The sequence below is a fragment of the Ranitomeya imitator genome, chromosome 2 (genome assembly GCF_032444005.1).
Source record: "Ranitomeya imitator isolate aRanImi1 chromosome 2, aRanImi1.pri, whole genome shotgun sequence".
Lineage (NCBI taxonomy): Eukaryota > Metazoa > Chordata > Amphibia > Anura > Dendrobatidae > Ranitomeya > Ranitomeya imitator.
The window spans coordinates 150,659,476-150,676,229 of NC_091283.1; the positions used below are offsets into that span (position 1 = coordinate 150,659,476).

A 16,754-nucleotide genomic window follows, 5' to 3' on the forward strand; every position below is an offset into this window, starting at 1 on the left:
GTTCTGGTGTTGCCATGTTTGACGTCTCCTAGCGACCTAAACAGCGGCGCTGCAGCGATCGGCTCGTTGTCTATATCGCTGCAGCGTCGCTTAATGTGACGGTACCTTTAGAAGTGGCTTATAGCCGTTTCCATGCTGATAGATCTCAATTACTTTATTTCTCATTTGTTACAGAATTTCTTTGGATCCCTGCATGATGTCTAGCTGAGGATCTTTTGGACTACTTCACTTTGTCAGGCAGGTCCAAATTAAGTGATTTCTTGATTGAGGACAGGTGTAGAAGTAATCAGGCCTGCGTGTGACTACGGAATTTGTACTCTTCTTCCCAAAGATGTGATAAATCGCAGTTAATTTATGTTTTAAGTGGGGAGGCAATCACTTTTTCACACAGGGCCCTGTAGATTTGGATTTCTTTTTTTCCAATAATGATAAAGACTAAAGTTGAGCTAATTTGATCAGGTCCCTGCTTAATCGGCAAGCCATAGCGCTTACCGAATAAGCTGCAGAGGGAACCCGGATACATGGAGCGTGCCGGCTGATCAGCTGTCCGTCTCCGCAGCTGCATGTGTCGCGGCTGTGTGACAGACACAATACATGCATGGATAGTCCAACACCCAGGCTCTCCATGCATGTACTGTCACTGTGACACAGCCGGACAGCTGATCAGCCGGCGCGCTCCATGCATCTAGGTTCCTGCTGTAGCTTGCCGAATAAGCAGGGACCCGATCAAATAAGCTCAACTCTAATAAAGACCTTCATTTATGAACTGCATTTTGTGATTACTTGTGTTATCTTTCTCTAATATTTCAATTTGCTTGGTGATCTGAAACATGTAAGTGTGACAAACATGCAAAAGAATAGGAAATCAGGAAGGGGGCAAACACTTTTTCACATCTCTTTAGTAAAAATGTGGATTTCTCTGGAATAAGCAATCAGATCCAGATATCAAGGTGTCATTTTATTAAACTTTCTATGACCTCCATGCCCATTTAGACCACTTAAGAGGGTTGATCCTACTGACAAATTAACTTTAATAGGATGTGTTGAAACCTACCTGTCCCCAATGATCACTGTGGCTGATAACAGAGAGCACCAGATGGTATTCAGGTTCCATTACATTAACATATTAACACAATGAGCAGGATAGGGGATAATGAACTGATTGAGGGGAGATAGCGGGGTGTGTAAAGGTACCGTCACACTAGACGATATCGCTAGCGATCCGTGACGTTGCAGCGTCCTCACTAGCGATATCGTCCAGTGTGACAGGCAGCAGCGATCAGGCCCCTGCTGTGCTGTCGCTGGTCGGGGAAGAAAGTCCAGAACTTTATTTCGTCGCTGGACTCCCCGCAGACATCGCTGAATCGGTGTGTGTGACACCGATTCAGCGATGTCTTCACTGGTAACCAGGGTAAACATCGGGTAACTAAGCGCAGGGCCGCGCTTAGTAACCCGATATTTACCCTGGTTACCATCGTAAAAAAACAAACAGTACATACTTACATTCAGCTGTCTGTCCCTTGCCGTCTGTTTCCTGCACTGACTGCTGGCCGCAAAGTGAAAGTGAAAGCACAGCACAGCGGTGAGTCACACAGCGGTGACTCACCGCTGTGGCTGTGCTCTGCTTTCACTTTACAGCCAGCAGTCAGTGCAGGAAACAGACGGCAAGGGACAGACAGCTGAATGTAAGTATGTGCTGTTTGTTTTTTTACGATGGTAACCAGGGTAAACATCGGGTTACTAAGCGCGGCCCTGCGCTTAGTTACCCGATGTTTACCCTGGTTACCGGGGACCTCGGGATCGTTGGTCGCTGGAGAGCGGTCTGTGTGACAGCTCTCCAGCGACCAAACAGCGACGCTGCAGCGATCCGGATCGTTGTCGGTATCGCTGCAGCGTCGCTAAGTGTGACGGTACCTTAACTCCTGGGCCACCGCCTTCAATGGAGCGGAGGTGGAGTATGCGCACCTCTCTGCGGAGCCCTGATTTCGGGATCACTGGGGGGCCAGCAGTCAGACCTCAGTGATTAGCAGCTTTTATCGTATCCGATGGATAAGGGTTCGCCTGTTATTTTGGGAATAACTTTTTAAGCAATTGATCATGTTGAACTGCAAAGCAATTGGCACACAGAAATCCTCCATTCTTTTTTTTTTTTATTCAAATACATATTTATTAAGAATAACAAGATAAATGACATGTTACATTCTTATTTTCAATACAAAGCTTTTTTCCCCCCCTTCAAACATTCCCCTTCAATCCCACCACCCCCCAACCCCACCCAACAAAGCAGCTCACCTTGGTTAGCACTTCCATCATTAGACCAATATACTATCTAATCCCTCGGCCAATAATATAAGCCACATTTAACATTACCATTAATTAGGAACCTTAATTAACTCTCCCTCTATAATACCCCTATCCCATAGCAATCCACGGAGACCACATTTTATTGAACATTTCGATTTTCCCTCTTTTTTTTATAAAACCCCTTTTCCAGTGTCAGGCCCTGCTTCACATACTGGAGGAACTCTCCTCTTGACGGCGGTTCTTCCCTAATCAAATTTCGAGCTATTACCTTCCTAGCCATATATAACAATCTGGCTATAGCTATAAATCCTCCATTCTTTACACTGCTGGCTAAACTCCGATAACTTTGTAAACTGTTTGTATTACTGAGCGCCTTTTTTTATGACTCCTTGAGCCCCGTGTACACTGTCACCGTCTCTGTGTATAAGCCTCTGATTCCTTACTGGGCGTGGTTCTGCCATCCTGAATCCTGTGTTTTGGTGAATTACCATGTCATTTACACGTTCACTGATAATACGTTGATATGTAAATATACTCCGGCATTGCGTCACCGTCGTAGCTCCGATCATTCCCGCATATTTATCTTTTCGGCATTAATTTGTTTCTTTTAATCTCCAGTGCCGGAAGTTGCCATGGAAACAGAAGAGACCGCCTTGAGCACTGCGATAAATATACGTTTTAACCTCCCGTCTCTTAATTTTTCAACCACTTTTAATGCCTCCCAGGTTCAGATTTGCACAAAAAATTCTGCAACTGATGAGAGATTCATCCAAGACGTGGATGCTGGTGGTCTGAATACCTAACATCAAACCAGAACGTCATGGTTCTTTGTTTGCTGGTGAATATTATGTAGCAGTGCAGCAAGGATCTCTATAACTATCAATATATGTGGCTCGTCTGTGGAGGGAATATGTAGCATCATGTCCCCAGCCAGGCCTGTATACAAGCCCATGGATCCTCTGTATACAATACATCTAGAAGGAAAGCCTTTATTTGGGTTCATCGCTGGTGTTTTCCACAGAAGGATACTAGAGGTGCTGTCTACGGCCTCTTTCACACGTCCGGGTGTCTGGTACGTGTGGTGACAGCTATCACACGTACCAGAGACACAGGTAGACCCATACAAGTGAATGGGTCTGTGCACATGTCAATGTGTTTCCACTAACTGGGTGTCCATAGACAAAATACGCTGATAAGTCTGATTTTTTAACAGCACCATGGTCTGCAAAACGTCCCGCACACTGATGACACACGGATGACATCCAGGTGTCATCAGTGTTACCCGTACCAGCGCCTAGGAATCAGCAATACTGTACGTGCTGTTACCTGGCGCTGGGTGCTAAAGACACCTCACATCATTGTCCCCTGCTCGCGCTGCGACCAGTGCTAGCAAAGGATAATGTTGAGAGTTGTATTCAGCTGATAACGAGAGCAGGAGGAGGCTGATGAGAGTAATCATCAGCTGCCTGCGCCATAAATAATTAAAAAAAAAATGTGGGGTTCCCCTGCATTTTTGATAACCAGCCAGGTAAAGATGACTGCTGCAGGCTGCAACTCACAGCTGTCAGCTTGAGCAAGGCTGGTTATCAATAATAGAGGGGTCCCCACGCCGTATTTTTTCATTGTTTAACCCTTTTCTGACATCTGACGTACTATCCCGTTGAGGTGGGCCCGTATGCCCACCGACGGGATAGTACGTCATACGCGATCCCCCCGTAAGCGCGGCCGATCGCGGCCGGGTGTCAGCTGCCTATCGCAGCTGACATCCGGCACTATGTGCCAGGAGTGGTCACGGACCGCCCCTGGCACATTACCCCCCCCGGCACACCGCGATCAAACATGATCGCGGTGTGCCGGCGGTATAGGGAAGCATCGCGCAGGGAGGGGGCTCCCTGCGGGCTTCCCTGAGATCGCATCGCATTGCTGCGAGGGTCTCCTACCTTCCTCCCTGCAGCAAGGCCCGGATCCAAGATGGCCGCGGTACCCGGGTCCTGCAGGGAGGGAGGTGGCTTGCCAAGTGCCTGCTCAGAGCAGGCGCGTGGTAACCCTGCACTACTGCAAGTCAGATCGCTGATCTGACAGAGTGCTGTGCAAACTGTCAGATCAGCGATCTGTGATGTCCCCCCCCCTGGGACAAAGTAAAAAAGTAAAAAAAAAAAATTCCAAATGTGTAAAAAAAAAAAAAAAAATCCTAAATAATGAAAAAAATATATATATTATTCCCATAAATACATTTCGTTATCTAAATAAAAAACAAACAAACAATAAAAATACACATATTTAGTATCGCCGCGTCCGTAATGACCCGACCTATAAAACTGGCCTACTAGTTAACCCCTTCAGTAAACACCGTAAGAAAAAAAAAACGAGGCAAAAAACAACGCTTTATTATCATACTGCCGAACAAAAAGTGGAATAACACGCGATCAAAAAGACAGATATAAATAACCATGGTACCGCTGAAAACGTCATCTTGTCCCGCAAAAAACGAGCCGCCATACAGCATCATCACCAAAAAAATAAAAAAGTTATAGTCCTGAGAATAAAGCGATGCAAAAATAATTATTTTTTCTATAAAATAGTTTTTATCGTATAAAAGCGCCAAAACATAAAAAAATGATATAAATGAAATATCGCTGTAATCGAACTGACCTGAAGAATAAAACTGCTTTATCTATTTTACCAAACGTGGAACGGTATAAACGCCTCCCCCAAAAGAAATTCATAAAGAGCTGGTTTTTGGTCATTCTGCCTCAGAAAAATCAGAATAAAAAGCGATCAAAAAAATGTCACGTGCCCGAAAATGTTACCAATAAAAACATCAACTCGTCCCGCAAAAAACAAGACCTCACATGACTCTGTGGACCAAAATATGGAAAAATTATAGCTCTCAAAATGTGGCAACGCAAAAAATATTTTTTGCAATAAAAAGCGTCTTTCAGTGTGTGACGGCTGCCAATCATAAAAATCCGCTAAAAAACCCGCTATAAAAGTAAATCAAATTCCCCTTCATCACCCCCTTAGTTAGGGAAAAATTTAAAAAATGTATTTATTTCAATTTTCCCAGGGTTAGGGCTAGGGTTAGGGCTAGGATTAGGGTTGGGGCTTGGGTTAAGGCTACAGTTAGCGTTGGGGCTAAAGTTAGGGTTGGGGCTAAAGTTAGGGTTGGGGCTAAAGTTAGGGTTTGGATTACATTTACGGTTGTAAATAGGGTTGGGATTAGGGTTAGGGGTGTGTCTGGGTTAGAGGTGTGGTTAGGGTTACTGTTGTGATTAGGGTTAGGGGTGTGTTTGGGTTAGGGTTTCAGTTATAATTGGGGGGTTTCCACTGTTTAGGCACATCAGGGGCTCTCCAAACGCAACATGGCGTCCGATCTCAATTCCAGCCAATTCTGCGTTGAAAAGGTAAAACAGTGCTCCTTCCCTTCCTAGCTCTCCCGTGTGCCCAAACAGGGGTTTACCCCAATATATGGGGTATCAGCGTACTCAGAACAAATAGGACAACAACTTTTGGGGTCCAATTTCTCCTGTTACCCTTGGGAAAATACAAAACTGGGGGCTAAAAAATAATTTTTGTGGGAAAAAAAAAGATTTTTTATTTTCACGGCTCTGCGTTATAAGCTGTAGTGAAACACTTGGGGGTTCAAAGCTCTCACAACACATCTAGATGAGTTCATTAGGGGGTCTACTTTCCAAAATGGTGTCACTTGTGGGGTTTTCTACTGTCTAGGTACATTAGGGGCTCTGCAAACGCAATGTGACACCTGCAGACCATTCCATCTAAGTCTCCATTCCAAATGGCGCTCCCTCCCATGCGCACAAACGGTGGTTCGCCCCCACATATGGGGTATCAGCGCACTCAGGACAAATTGGACAACAACTTTTGGGGTCCAATTTCTCCTGTTACCCTCGGGAAAATACAAAACTGGGGGCTAAAAAATAATTTTTGTGGGAAAAAATGTTTGTTTTATTTTTACGGCTCTGCATTATAAACTTATGTGAAGCCCTTGGTGGGTCAAAACGCTCACCCTACATCTAGATAAGTTCCTTAGTCGGTCTACTTTCCAAAATGGTGTCACTTGTGGGGGGTTTCAATGTTTAGGCACATCAGTGGCTCTCCAAATGCAACATGGTGTCCCATCTCAATTCCTGTCAATTTTGCATTGAAAAGTCAAACGGTGCTCCTTCCCTTCCGAGCTCTCCCATGCGCCCAAACAGTGGTTTACCCCCACATATGGGGTATCAGCGTACTCAGGACAAATTGTACAACAACTTTTGGGGTCTAATTTCTTCTCTTACCCTTGGGAAAATAAAAAATTGGGGGGCGAAAAGATAATTTTTGTGAAAAAATATGATTTTTTATTTTTACGGTTTTGCATTATAAACGTCTGTGAAGCACTTGGTGGGTCAAAGTGCTCACCACACCTCTAGATAAGTTACTTAGGGGGTCTACTTTCCAAAATGGTGTCAGTTGTGGGGGTTTTTAATGTTTAGGCACATCAGTGGCTCTCCAAACGCAACATGGCATCCCATCTCAATTCCTGTCAATTTTGCATTGAAAAGTCAAACTGCGCTCCTTCCCTTCCGAGCTCTCCCATGCGCCCAAACAGTGGTTTACCCCCACATATGGGGTATCAGCGTACTCAGGACAAATTGTACAACAACTTTTGGGGTCCAATTTCTTCTCTTACTCTTGGGAAAATAAAAAATTGGGGGTGAAAAGATAATTTTTGTGAAAAAAATATGATTTTTTATTTTTACGGTTCTGCATTATAAACTTCCGTAAAGCACTTGGTGGGTCAAAGTGCTCACCACACCTGTAGATAAGTTCCTTAGGGGGTCTACTTTCCAAAATAGTGTCACTTGTGGGGGGTTTCAATGTTTAGGCACATCAAGGGCTCTCCAAATGCAACATGGCTTCCCATCTCGATTCCAGTCAATTTTGCATTGAAAAGTCAAATGGCGCTCCTTCGCTTCAGAGCTCTGTCATGCGCCCAAACATGATACATATGGGGTATCAGTGTACTCAGGACAAATTGTACAACAACTTTTGGGGTCCATTTTCTCCTGTTACCCTTGGTAAAATAAAACAAATTGGAGCTGAAGTAAATTTTTTGTGAAAAAAAGCTAAATGTTCATTTTTATTTAAACATTCCAAAAATTCCTGTGAAGCACCAGAAGGGTTAATAAACTTATTGAATATGGTTTTGAGCACCTTGAGGGGTGCAGTTTTTAGAATGGTGTCACACTTGGGTATTTTCTATCATATGACCCCTCAAAATAACTTCAAATGAGATGTGGTCCCTAAAAAAAATTTGGGGTTCCAAAATTGTGCTGATGTAAAGTAGACATGTGGGAAATGTTACTTATTAAGTATTTTGTGTGACATATCTCTGTGATTTAATTGCATAAAAATTCAAAGTTGGAAAATTGCGAAATTTTCAAAATTTTCGCCAAATTTCCGTTTTTTTCACAAATAAACGCAGGTAATATCAAAGAAATTTTACCACTATCATGAAGTACAATATGTCACAAGAAAACAATGTCAGAATCACTGGGATCCGTTGAAGCGTTCCAGAGCTATAACCTCATAAAGGGACAGTGGTCAGAATTGTAAAAATTGGCCCGGTCATTAAAGTGCAAACCACCCTTAGGGGTAAAGGGGTTAAATAAATCATTGTAAAAAAAAAGAGCGTTTGATCTCCCCCCCATTTTTGACAACCAGCCAAGCTAAAGCAGACAGGTGGGGGCTGGTATTGTCAGGATCGTAAGGGGCCATTGATATTGGATTTCCCCCAGCCTAAAAATAGCAGCCTGTAGCCGTCCAGAAAAGGCACATCTATTACATGCGCCAATTCTGGCGCTTTGCCCGATGCCTATCCATTACTAATTTTATAGTTGTATTGTGAATAAACTCACAGCAAGTATAACCCCTAAGTGACAGACTCAATTTTGTCCTTAATTTGACCAATCCAGTTTTTACAATTCTGACCACTGTCACTTTATGAAGTTATAGCTCTGGAACGCTTCAAAATATCCCACTGATTCTGAGACTGTTTTTTTTTCGTGACATATTATACTTCATGTTAGTGGAAAAAATTTTCGATATGACTTGCATTTATTTATGAAAAAAATGAAATTTGCCAAAAATGTTGAATATTTTGCAATTTTCAAACTTTTAATTTTTGTACCCTTAAATTGGAGAGTGGTGACAGACAAAATAGTTAATAAATAACATTTCCCACATGTCAACTTTACATCAGCACAATTTTGGAAACATATTTTTTTTTTGTTAGGACGTTATAAGGGTAAAAAGTTGACCAGCGATTTCTCATTTTTCCAACAAAATTTACAAAACCATTTTTTTTAGGGCCCACCTCGCATTTGAAGTGAGTTTGGGGGGTCAATATAAAAGAAAATGTAACACCGTTCTAAAAACTGCACCCCTTGAAACCACATTCAAGAAGTTTATTAACCTTTCAGGTGTTTCACAAGAGCTAAAGTAATGTGGAAGGAAAACATGAAAATTTACTTTGAAACCAAACATTTTTATTTTCACAAGGGTATCAGGAGAAAATGGATCACAAAATTTGTTGTGCGATTTCTCCTGAGTACGCCGATACCCCGTATGCGTGGGGAAGTCACTGTTTGGGTGCACAGCAGGGCCCAGAAGGGAGGGAAAACTATTTGACTTTTTGAATGCAAAACTGGCTGGAATCAATAGTGGGCGCCATGTCGCTTTTGGAGAACCCCTGATGTACCTAAACAGAGGAAACCCTCCAATTCTAACTCCAACCCTAACACAGCCCTAACCCCAACATACCCCTAACCTTAATCCTAACCCCAACACCACCATAACCCCTACACCACCTTAACCCCAACACAACCGGAACCCCAACACAACCCTAACCCTAGCCCCAATCCTAACCCTAGCTCTAACCCCAACTTTAACCCTATCTCCAACCCTAGCTCTAACCCCAACCCTAACACTAGCTCTAACCCCAACCTTAACCCTACATGTAACCCCAACCCTAGCCCTAACTGCAAAGAATGGAATAAAATATATTTTTTTAATTTTAATATTTTTACCTATCCAAGGGGGTGATAAAGGGGGGTTTGATTTATTTTTTTTTATTTTATTTTGATTACTGTGATGGGTACTATCACAGAGATCAAAATGAACCAGTAGGAAAAATCTTTTATTGGTGCCGGCTGGCAGATCTCGGCAGGCACACTGCACATGCCCCCACAATTTTCTTCCTGGAAAATTACACGGAGGGCCAGGGGATGGAGTCGCAGGATCCAGGGATGCCTGAGGTACTGGGGGACCTAATTTCTCTCTCCTCTGGTATGCTGGATCATACCAGAGGAGAGAGAAATGAATGGAAAATCAGAGGGTTTTTTCGTGATCGGTGAATAACAGCTATCACAAGACTGGGGATGGACCTGTGCACGCCGGACGCTGCCTCCTCTTACTATATTATCGTCCCCGGCGACTGCGCTGTAAGTACGAAGGGCAGCGCAACTGCGCACGCCTGGAAAAAAAACTTAATGCGCAGGCGCCGGGCATGATATTGCAGCAAGAGGGAGGCGGCGCCCGGCGCGGACAGGTCCGGAGTGACGGCTGTGCTGCGTCTGATTAGGAGGGAAAGACGCGCCTCGGGGAACATTTCACGGTATGAAGGGCACATTTTATAAACGTTTATAAACGTTTATTTCAGCGCGTGCAGGCATCATAACTAAAAGAGCCACCTTGTCAGAATGCAGCATTTGTGCTGCACAAGGTGGCTATTTTAGTTACAAACGCCTGAGGGGGGTGACAGGTTCCCTTTAATACGCTTCTATGTGCAACCTGGGGGGACGCATAACGGCCCTCGCATATAAATAACATCTGTCACCGCCTCACAGGAGATAAAGTTTTTTGTTTCAAACAAAAACAAAACGCACTTTCCCTTTTTTATTTAAAAATAATAGTTATACTCACTTAATGCCCATTCCATTGAATCCCTCACCTCCTGTAATAAAACAAAAATAAAAAAAAATAATATCCCTCATCTGTCTGTCATTCTGTCCCATGCCGTAATCCATGTTTGGGGACAAATAGTTTTCAACCTGTACGGTGCCAAGATACGACTGCCCAGGTTGAGAACTACTGGTGAATGAGCTGGTACGAGCACAGCAGCGGGCTGAACTGCGGTGATCGTAAGAAAAAAATTAGTCAGTTCACCCCAGATCACCATTAGAAATTCCTTATAAATGCCTTTCTATTACTAAGACGTGAGCTTGATGTCATCAGACAATATAAAGGTGACATCAACCCCACAAATATGAATTCTACTTGCCACCGGCACAGGGCAAGTGGGAAGAGGCGGGCAAAGCGCCATCTAATAGATGTGCCTTTCTGGGTGGCCATGGGCTGCTGTTTTTAGGCTGGGGGGCCAATATCCATGCCCCCAGCTGTCTGCTTTAGCTTGGCTGGTTGTCAAAAATGGGGGGACCCCACTTCATTTTTAAAAATTATTTAAATAGTTTAAAATACGCATAGGGACACCTCTATTCTTGATAACTAGCCTTGCTAGAGCTGACAGCTGAGGGTTGCAGCCCGAAGCTGTCAGTTTTGCCTGGCTTTTTATCAAAAATACAGGGGAACTACACATCATTTTTTTTCAAATATATTTATAGCGCAGACTGCAGTTGATGAATACTCCCATCAACCATCGCCTTCTCTCACTGTTATCAGTTGAATACAACTATCAACATTCATCCCTGCTAGCGCTTATTGCAGCACGAGCAGGAGAGAATGATGTGAGCTATCTTCAGCACCCAGAGCCAGAGAACAGCGCTAACTGTACCGCTGCTTCCCAGACGCTGGTACGCATGATTCTGATGCGGCATTCAGTTGCCACACGTGTGCCACAAGTATTACACACAACGCACACTGATATCTCTGGTACTGTTTTTTTCCAGTACCGGAAATATTACGTGTGAAAAAGGCCTAATGGCTGGTACACTTCACCTACTCTCTGCTCAGCATGAGGAGCATTATACCAGATTTCTTCAGCTAAGTGATAGCTAATACATCAAGAGCGGGAAGATCCAGATGGCGTCCTCCCAGCCTGATAAAAATGAGGGAACGTTTCAGGTGCCTGGGGCCAGACTTCGCTTCCTAATATGTGCAACAAATAGGATTTGTGTCCCTGCCTTGCTCTGCATTAAACTTGTTGCCAGAACCTGAGGGAGATCTGATAACAAGTCTGCGTTATTAGTGATAAGCTTATCTCTGAAATGTGGAAACGACTGTACAAGGGCCAGTGTCCTGTACCTCAAGAATCAAGTGTCAGGGTCATAATCCCATGCCCCAAGTGTCAGCGTCATTATCGTGTACCCCGATTGTCAACTCCTCATCCTGTACCCCGAGTGTCAGCGTCATTATCCTTTACCCCGAGTGTCAGCGTCATTATTCTGTACCCCGAGTGTCAGCGTCATTATCCTGTACCCGAGTGTCAGCGTCATTATCCTTTACCCCGAGTGTTAGCATCCTTATCTGTACCCCGAGTGTCAGGGTCATTATCCTGTACCCGAGTGTCAGGGTCATTATCCTGTACCCGAGTGTCAGCGCCATTATCCTGTACCCAGAGTGTCAGCGTCATTATCCTGTACCCGAGTGTCAGCGTCATTATCCTGTACCCAGAGTGTCAGGGTCATTATCCTGTACCCGAATGTCAGCGCCATTATCCCATACCCCGAGTGTCAGCGTCATTATCCTGTACCCAGAGTGTCTATGTTTTTGTCCTGCACCCCGAGTGTCAGCGTCATTATCCTGTACCCCGAGTGTCAGCGTCATTATCCTGTACCCCGAGTGTCAGCGTCATTATCCTGTACCCAGAGTGTCTATGTTTTTGTCCTGCACCCCGAGTGTCAGTGTCATTATCCCATACCCCCATATGTTATTGTCTGGTGTGTCCCACAGTAGTTTTGTGGTCTCAGATATTCTATGCTTTCTCTGAACATGTTGAGTACATTGCCAGGTTGGTGAAACATAATGTCTTCTTGCTCTGTAAGCCCAGGAGGGTTGTGGGCTCTTGTCCATGGGCTTCTCTGGTGAGGAACATTTTTCAGGCCTGACAGTTGGCTATCTTCAGTTTCCATGCAGGCCGGAGCTTTCCTTGTGGGATACATCTCGCTTTCAACAAGTTCTCTTTAGCCGACACATAGAGACTGGTAAAATGCGTATTTAAGAAAAAGTGAAATTCTGGCTAGAAATTTCTGTATCCATCCCGACTTGCAGCTGACGCAGGTACACGGCTCAATGAGAAGCAATGACCTTGAGACGCTGAGGTCTAAGCAAATATTGAGCGCTATCTCCTGCACAGCGAGATGCTGACTCTGAGCTGGCACCACAAGCCCCAGTCGTCTTACCGTGCCTGGCATACAATTCTGTTCATGAAAGTAAAGACTTTTTTTTTTGCGCTCTTGTGTGATGTATACTCGCCTTGTAATCCGTCCTCTTGTTTTTTTTTATCCTAGAGTCGCCTTCCTGGTATCAAGGTGAAATATCTCTTCTTGGCATGGCTTGGCATCTTCGTGGGCAGCTGGGTGGTTTATATCCACTATTCCTCCTACTCGGAGCTGTGCAGAGGACACGTGTGCCGCATGATTATTGTGAGTAGCAATCACTGGATCCTTGTACTATTGTCAGCCTCAGAATACCTAGAAAATGTCTGATAAGATGAATGCATGGCGGTAAACTGTGAGAATTGTATTTCTGCATTGGTCCCTGCGGGGCTCCTGACATTCTGTGGCTCTTCTGCCTTTTGTGATAATCGCCAGACTCGCAGATCTCAGTGAATTATTAAATGGCGGCTTATTCGTGGCGTACACATGCAGGTCTGCGACCTTAAGCCTTTACTTCAGGTCCTCGAGCAGCGATTGCGAACATCATAGGACGACTTAATTTATTTGTTCACGCTATTATGTGTGTCCAGCTTATTGGGCCGCACAATCTACAACACTCGCCCTTATCAAGAGCTTCTGGGAGCGACTAAATTAAACCTGTTCTTGTATCAAAAGATTTGAGACTGAAATCACTTCATCCAACTCTTCAGGATTGCTTAAAAAAGCCATCAAATCTTTGGCTACAACGCCTTCTCCAGTCACAAAGATTGAGGAACAGTAATAAAAAGGAGGGCGAACATCTAGGAAGAAGCAGAAAATCGGGAAGTTTACTACATTATCTATGTAACTCAAGTCTGAGAGTATAAATGGTGGGGGAGATACTGATGAATAGGCGGCATTCTCACTGATCTCTAATGATGGATAGGCGGCATTCTCAGTGATGTCACAGCTGATCTCTAGTGATGGATAGGCGGCATTCTCAGTGATGTCACCGCTGATCTCTAGTGATGGATAGGAGGCATTCTCAGTGATCTCTAGTGATGGGTAGGAGGCATTCTCAGTGAGGTCACCGCTGATCTCTAGTGATGGATAGGAGGCATTCTCAGTGATGTCACCGCTGATCTCTAGTGATGGATAGGAGGCATTCTCAGTGATGTCACCGCTGATCTCTAGTGATGGATAGGCGGCATTCTCAGTGATGGCACTACTGATCTCTAGTGATGGATAGGAGGCATTCTCAGTGATGTCACCGCTGATCTCTAGTGATGGATAAGAGGCATTCTCAGTGATGTCACCGCTGATCTCTAGTGATGGATAGGCGGCATTCTCAGTGATGGCACTACTGATCTCTAGTGATGGATAGGAGGCATTCTCAGTGATGTCACCGCTGATCTCTAGTGATGGATAGGAGGCATTCTCACTGATGTCACTGCTGATCTCTAGTGATGGATAGGAGGCATTCTCAGTGATGTCACCCCTGATCTCTAGTGATGGATAGGAGGCATTATCAGTGATGTCACCGCTGATCTCTAGTGATGGATAGGAGGCATTCTCAGTGATGTCACCGCTGATCTCTAGTGATGGATAGGAGGCATTCTCAGTGATGTCACCTCTGATCTCTAGTGATGGATAGGAGGCATTCTCAGTGATGTCACCGCTGATCTCTAGTGATGGATAGGAGGCATTCTCAGTGATGTCACCGCTGATCTCTAGTGATGGATAGGCGGCATTCTCAGTGATGGCACTACTGATCTCTAGTGATGGATAGGAGGCATTCTCAGTGATGTCACCGCTGATCTCTAGTGATGGATAGGAGGCATTCTCACTGATGTCACCGCTGATCTCTAGTGATGGATAGGAGGCATTCTCAGTGATGTCACCGCTGATCTCTAGTGATGGATAGGAGGCATTCTCAGTGATGTCACCGCTGATCTCTAGTGATGGATAGGAGGCATTCTCAGTGATATCACTGCTGATCTCTAGTGATGGATAGGAGGCATTCTCAGTGATGTCACCGCTGATCTCTAGTGATGGATAGGAGGCATTCTCAGTGATGTCACCGCTGGTCTCTAGTGATGGATAGGAGGCATTCTCAGTGATGTCACCGCTGATCTCTAGTGATGGATAGGCGGCATTCTCAGTGATGGCACTGCTGATCTCTAGTGATGGATAGGAGGCATTCTCAGTGATGTCACCGCTGATCTCTAGTGATGGATAGGAGGCATTCTCAGTGATGTCACCGCTGATCTCTAGTGATGGATAGGAGGCATTCTCAGTGATATCACTGCTGATCTCTAGTGATGGATAGGAGGCATTCTCAGTGATGTCACCGCTGATCTCTAGTGATGGATAGGAGGCATTCTCAGTGATGTCACCGCTGGTCTCTAGTGATGGATAGGAGGCATTCTCAGTGATGTCACCGCTGATCTCTAGTGATGGATAGGCGGCATTCTCAGTGATGGCACTGCTGATCTCTAGTGATGGATAGGAGGCATTCTCAGTGATGTCACCGCTGATCTCTAGTGATGGATAGGAGGCATTCTCAGTGATGTCACCGCTGATCTCTAGTGATGGATAGGCGGCATTCTCAGTGATGGCACTACTGATCTCTAGTGATGGATAGGAGGCATTCTCAGTGATGTCACCGCTGATCTCTAGTGATGGTTAGGAGGCATTCTCAGTTATTTTTCTTCTTCTTCTGTGTCTTTCTTTGCCAGGTATCAGGCCTCTCTCTGTGTTTCTGAGCAGTGCTTGATGCCTTGTACCTGGCGTTCCTTTCCTTCGCAGACAATGTTCTCGCCGTGCTCCGGTTACTCGGTTGGGTTTCATTCCCTTTAATCTTCCTGGCGCTGCACTGAATGCATTTCTCTCCGCTGTGCTGTGTAATTTTGATTCCAGTCCGTTTCTTTGGCACACGTTGTAGACTTTGCTCGCTCGCTGTTTCTGCTCCAGTCTTCTCCTCAGCCCTGTCTCCGGCGAGGCCAGGCAGATGTCATAACCCATTCATTACGCAGGTACATCAATAAAACATGGACATGCTGCAATGGTTTCCATTATATAATGCAGGCAGGCTTTCTGATGTTCTGCAGAGCGCCCAGAGATTGCTATCACCGGGAAACCGCGATGATGATGATTTACTTACAAACCTCCATTCCTAAAGCAAATTATGTTGCACATCTAGAAGCAACAGGTGCATTCAGATCACCAGAAAGGACGGATCTACAGGACCCCCGAGCCCACGGTCCAGCTGAAACATGTCACAGCTCACCTCCTCCTGTACTATGTCTACTATGTCTGATAACGCCTCTATATACAGCTGATAACACAGTTTCCACCATTCACAGTCGGTGATATCAGGGCTCACCTCCTCCTCATGTACAACATCTCTCTATACAGCTGATAACAAAGGATCCACCATTCACAGTAGATGATATCACTGCTCACCTCCTCCTCATGTACAACATCTCTATATACAGCTGATAACAAAGGATCCACCATTCACAGTAGATGATATCACAGCTCACCTCCTCCTCATGTACAACATCTCTATATACAGCTGATAACAAAGGATCCACCATTCACAGTAGATGATATCACAGCTCACCTCCTCCTCATGTACAACATCTCTATATACAGCTGATGACACAGGATCCACCATTCACAGTAGATGATTTCACAGCTCACCTCCTCCTCATGTACAACATCTCTATATACAGCGGATGACACAGGATCCACCATTCACAATCGGTGATTTCACAGCTCACCTCCTCCTCATGTACAACATCTCTATATACAGCTGATAACAAAGGATCCACCATTCACAATAGGTGATTTCACAGCTCACCTCCTCCTCATGTACAACATCTCTATATACAGCGGATGACACAGGATCCACCATTCACAATCGGTGATTTCACAGCTCACCTCCTCCTCATGTACAACATCTCTATATACAGCTGATGACACAGGATCCACCATTCACAGTAGATGTTATCACTGCTCACCTCCTCCTCATGTACAACATCTCTATATACAGCTGATGACACAGGATCCACC

The 16,754-nt window shown here is 44.7% G+C and overlaps 1 protein-coding gene across 1 annotated transcript in view; it reads left to right on the plus strand.

Annotated features, from left to right (window-relative positions):
• Window positions 1-16,754, plus strand: part of DIPK1B (divergent protein kinase domain 1B) — a 162,131-nt gene that overhangs the window by 72,521 nt on the left and 72,856 nt on the right. The window contains exon 2 of the mRNA XM_069747478.1: window positions 12,831-12,965. Coding sequence (XP_069603579.1) covers window positions 12,831-12,965 — 135 coding nt within the window. The remainder of the gene's footprint in view (window positions 1-12,830; window positions 12,966-16,754) is intronic.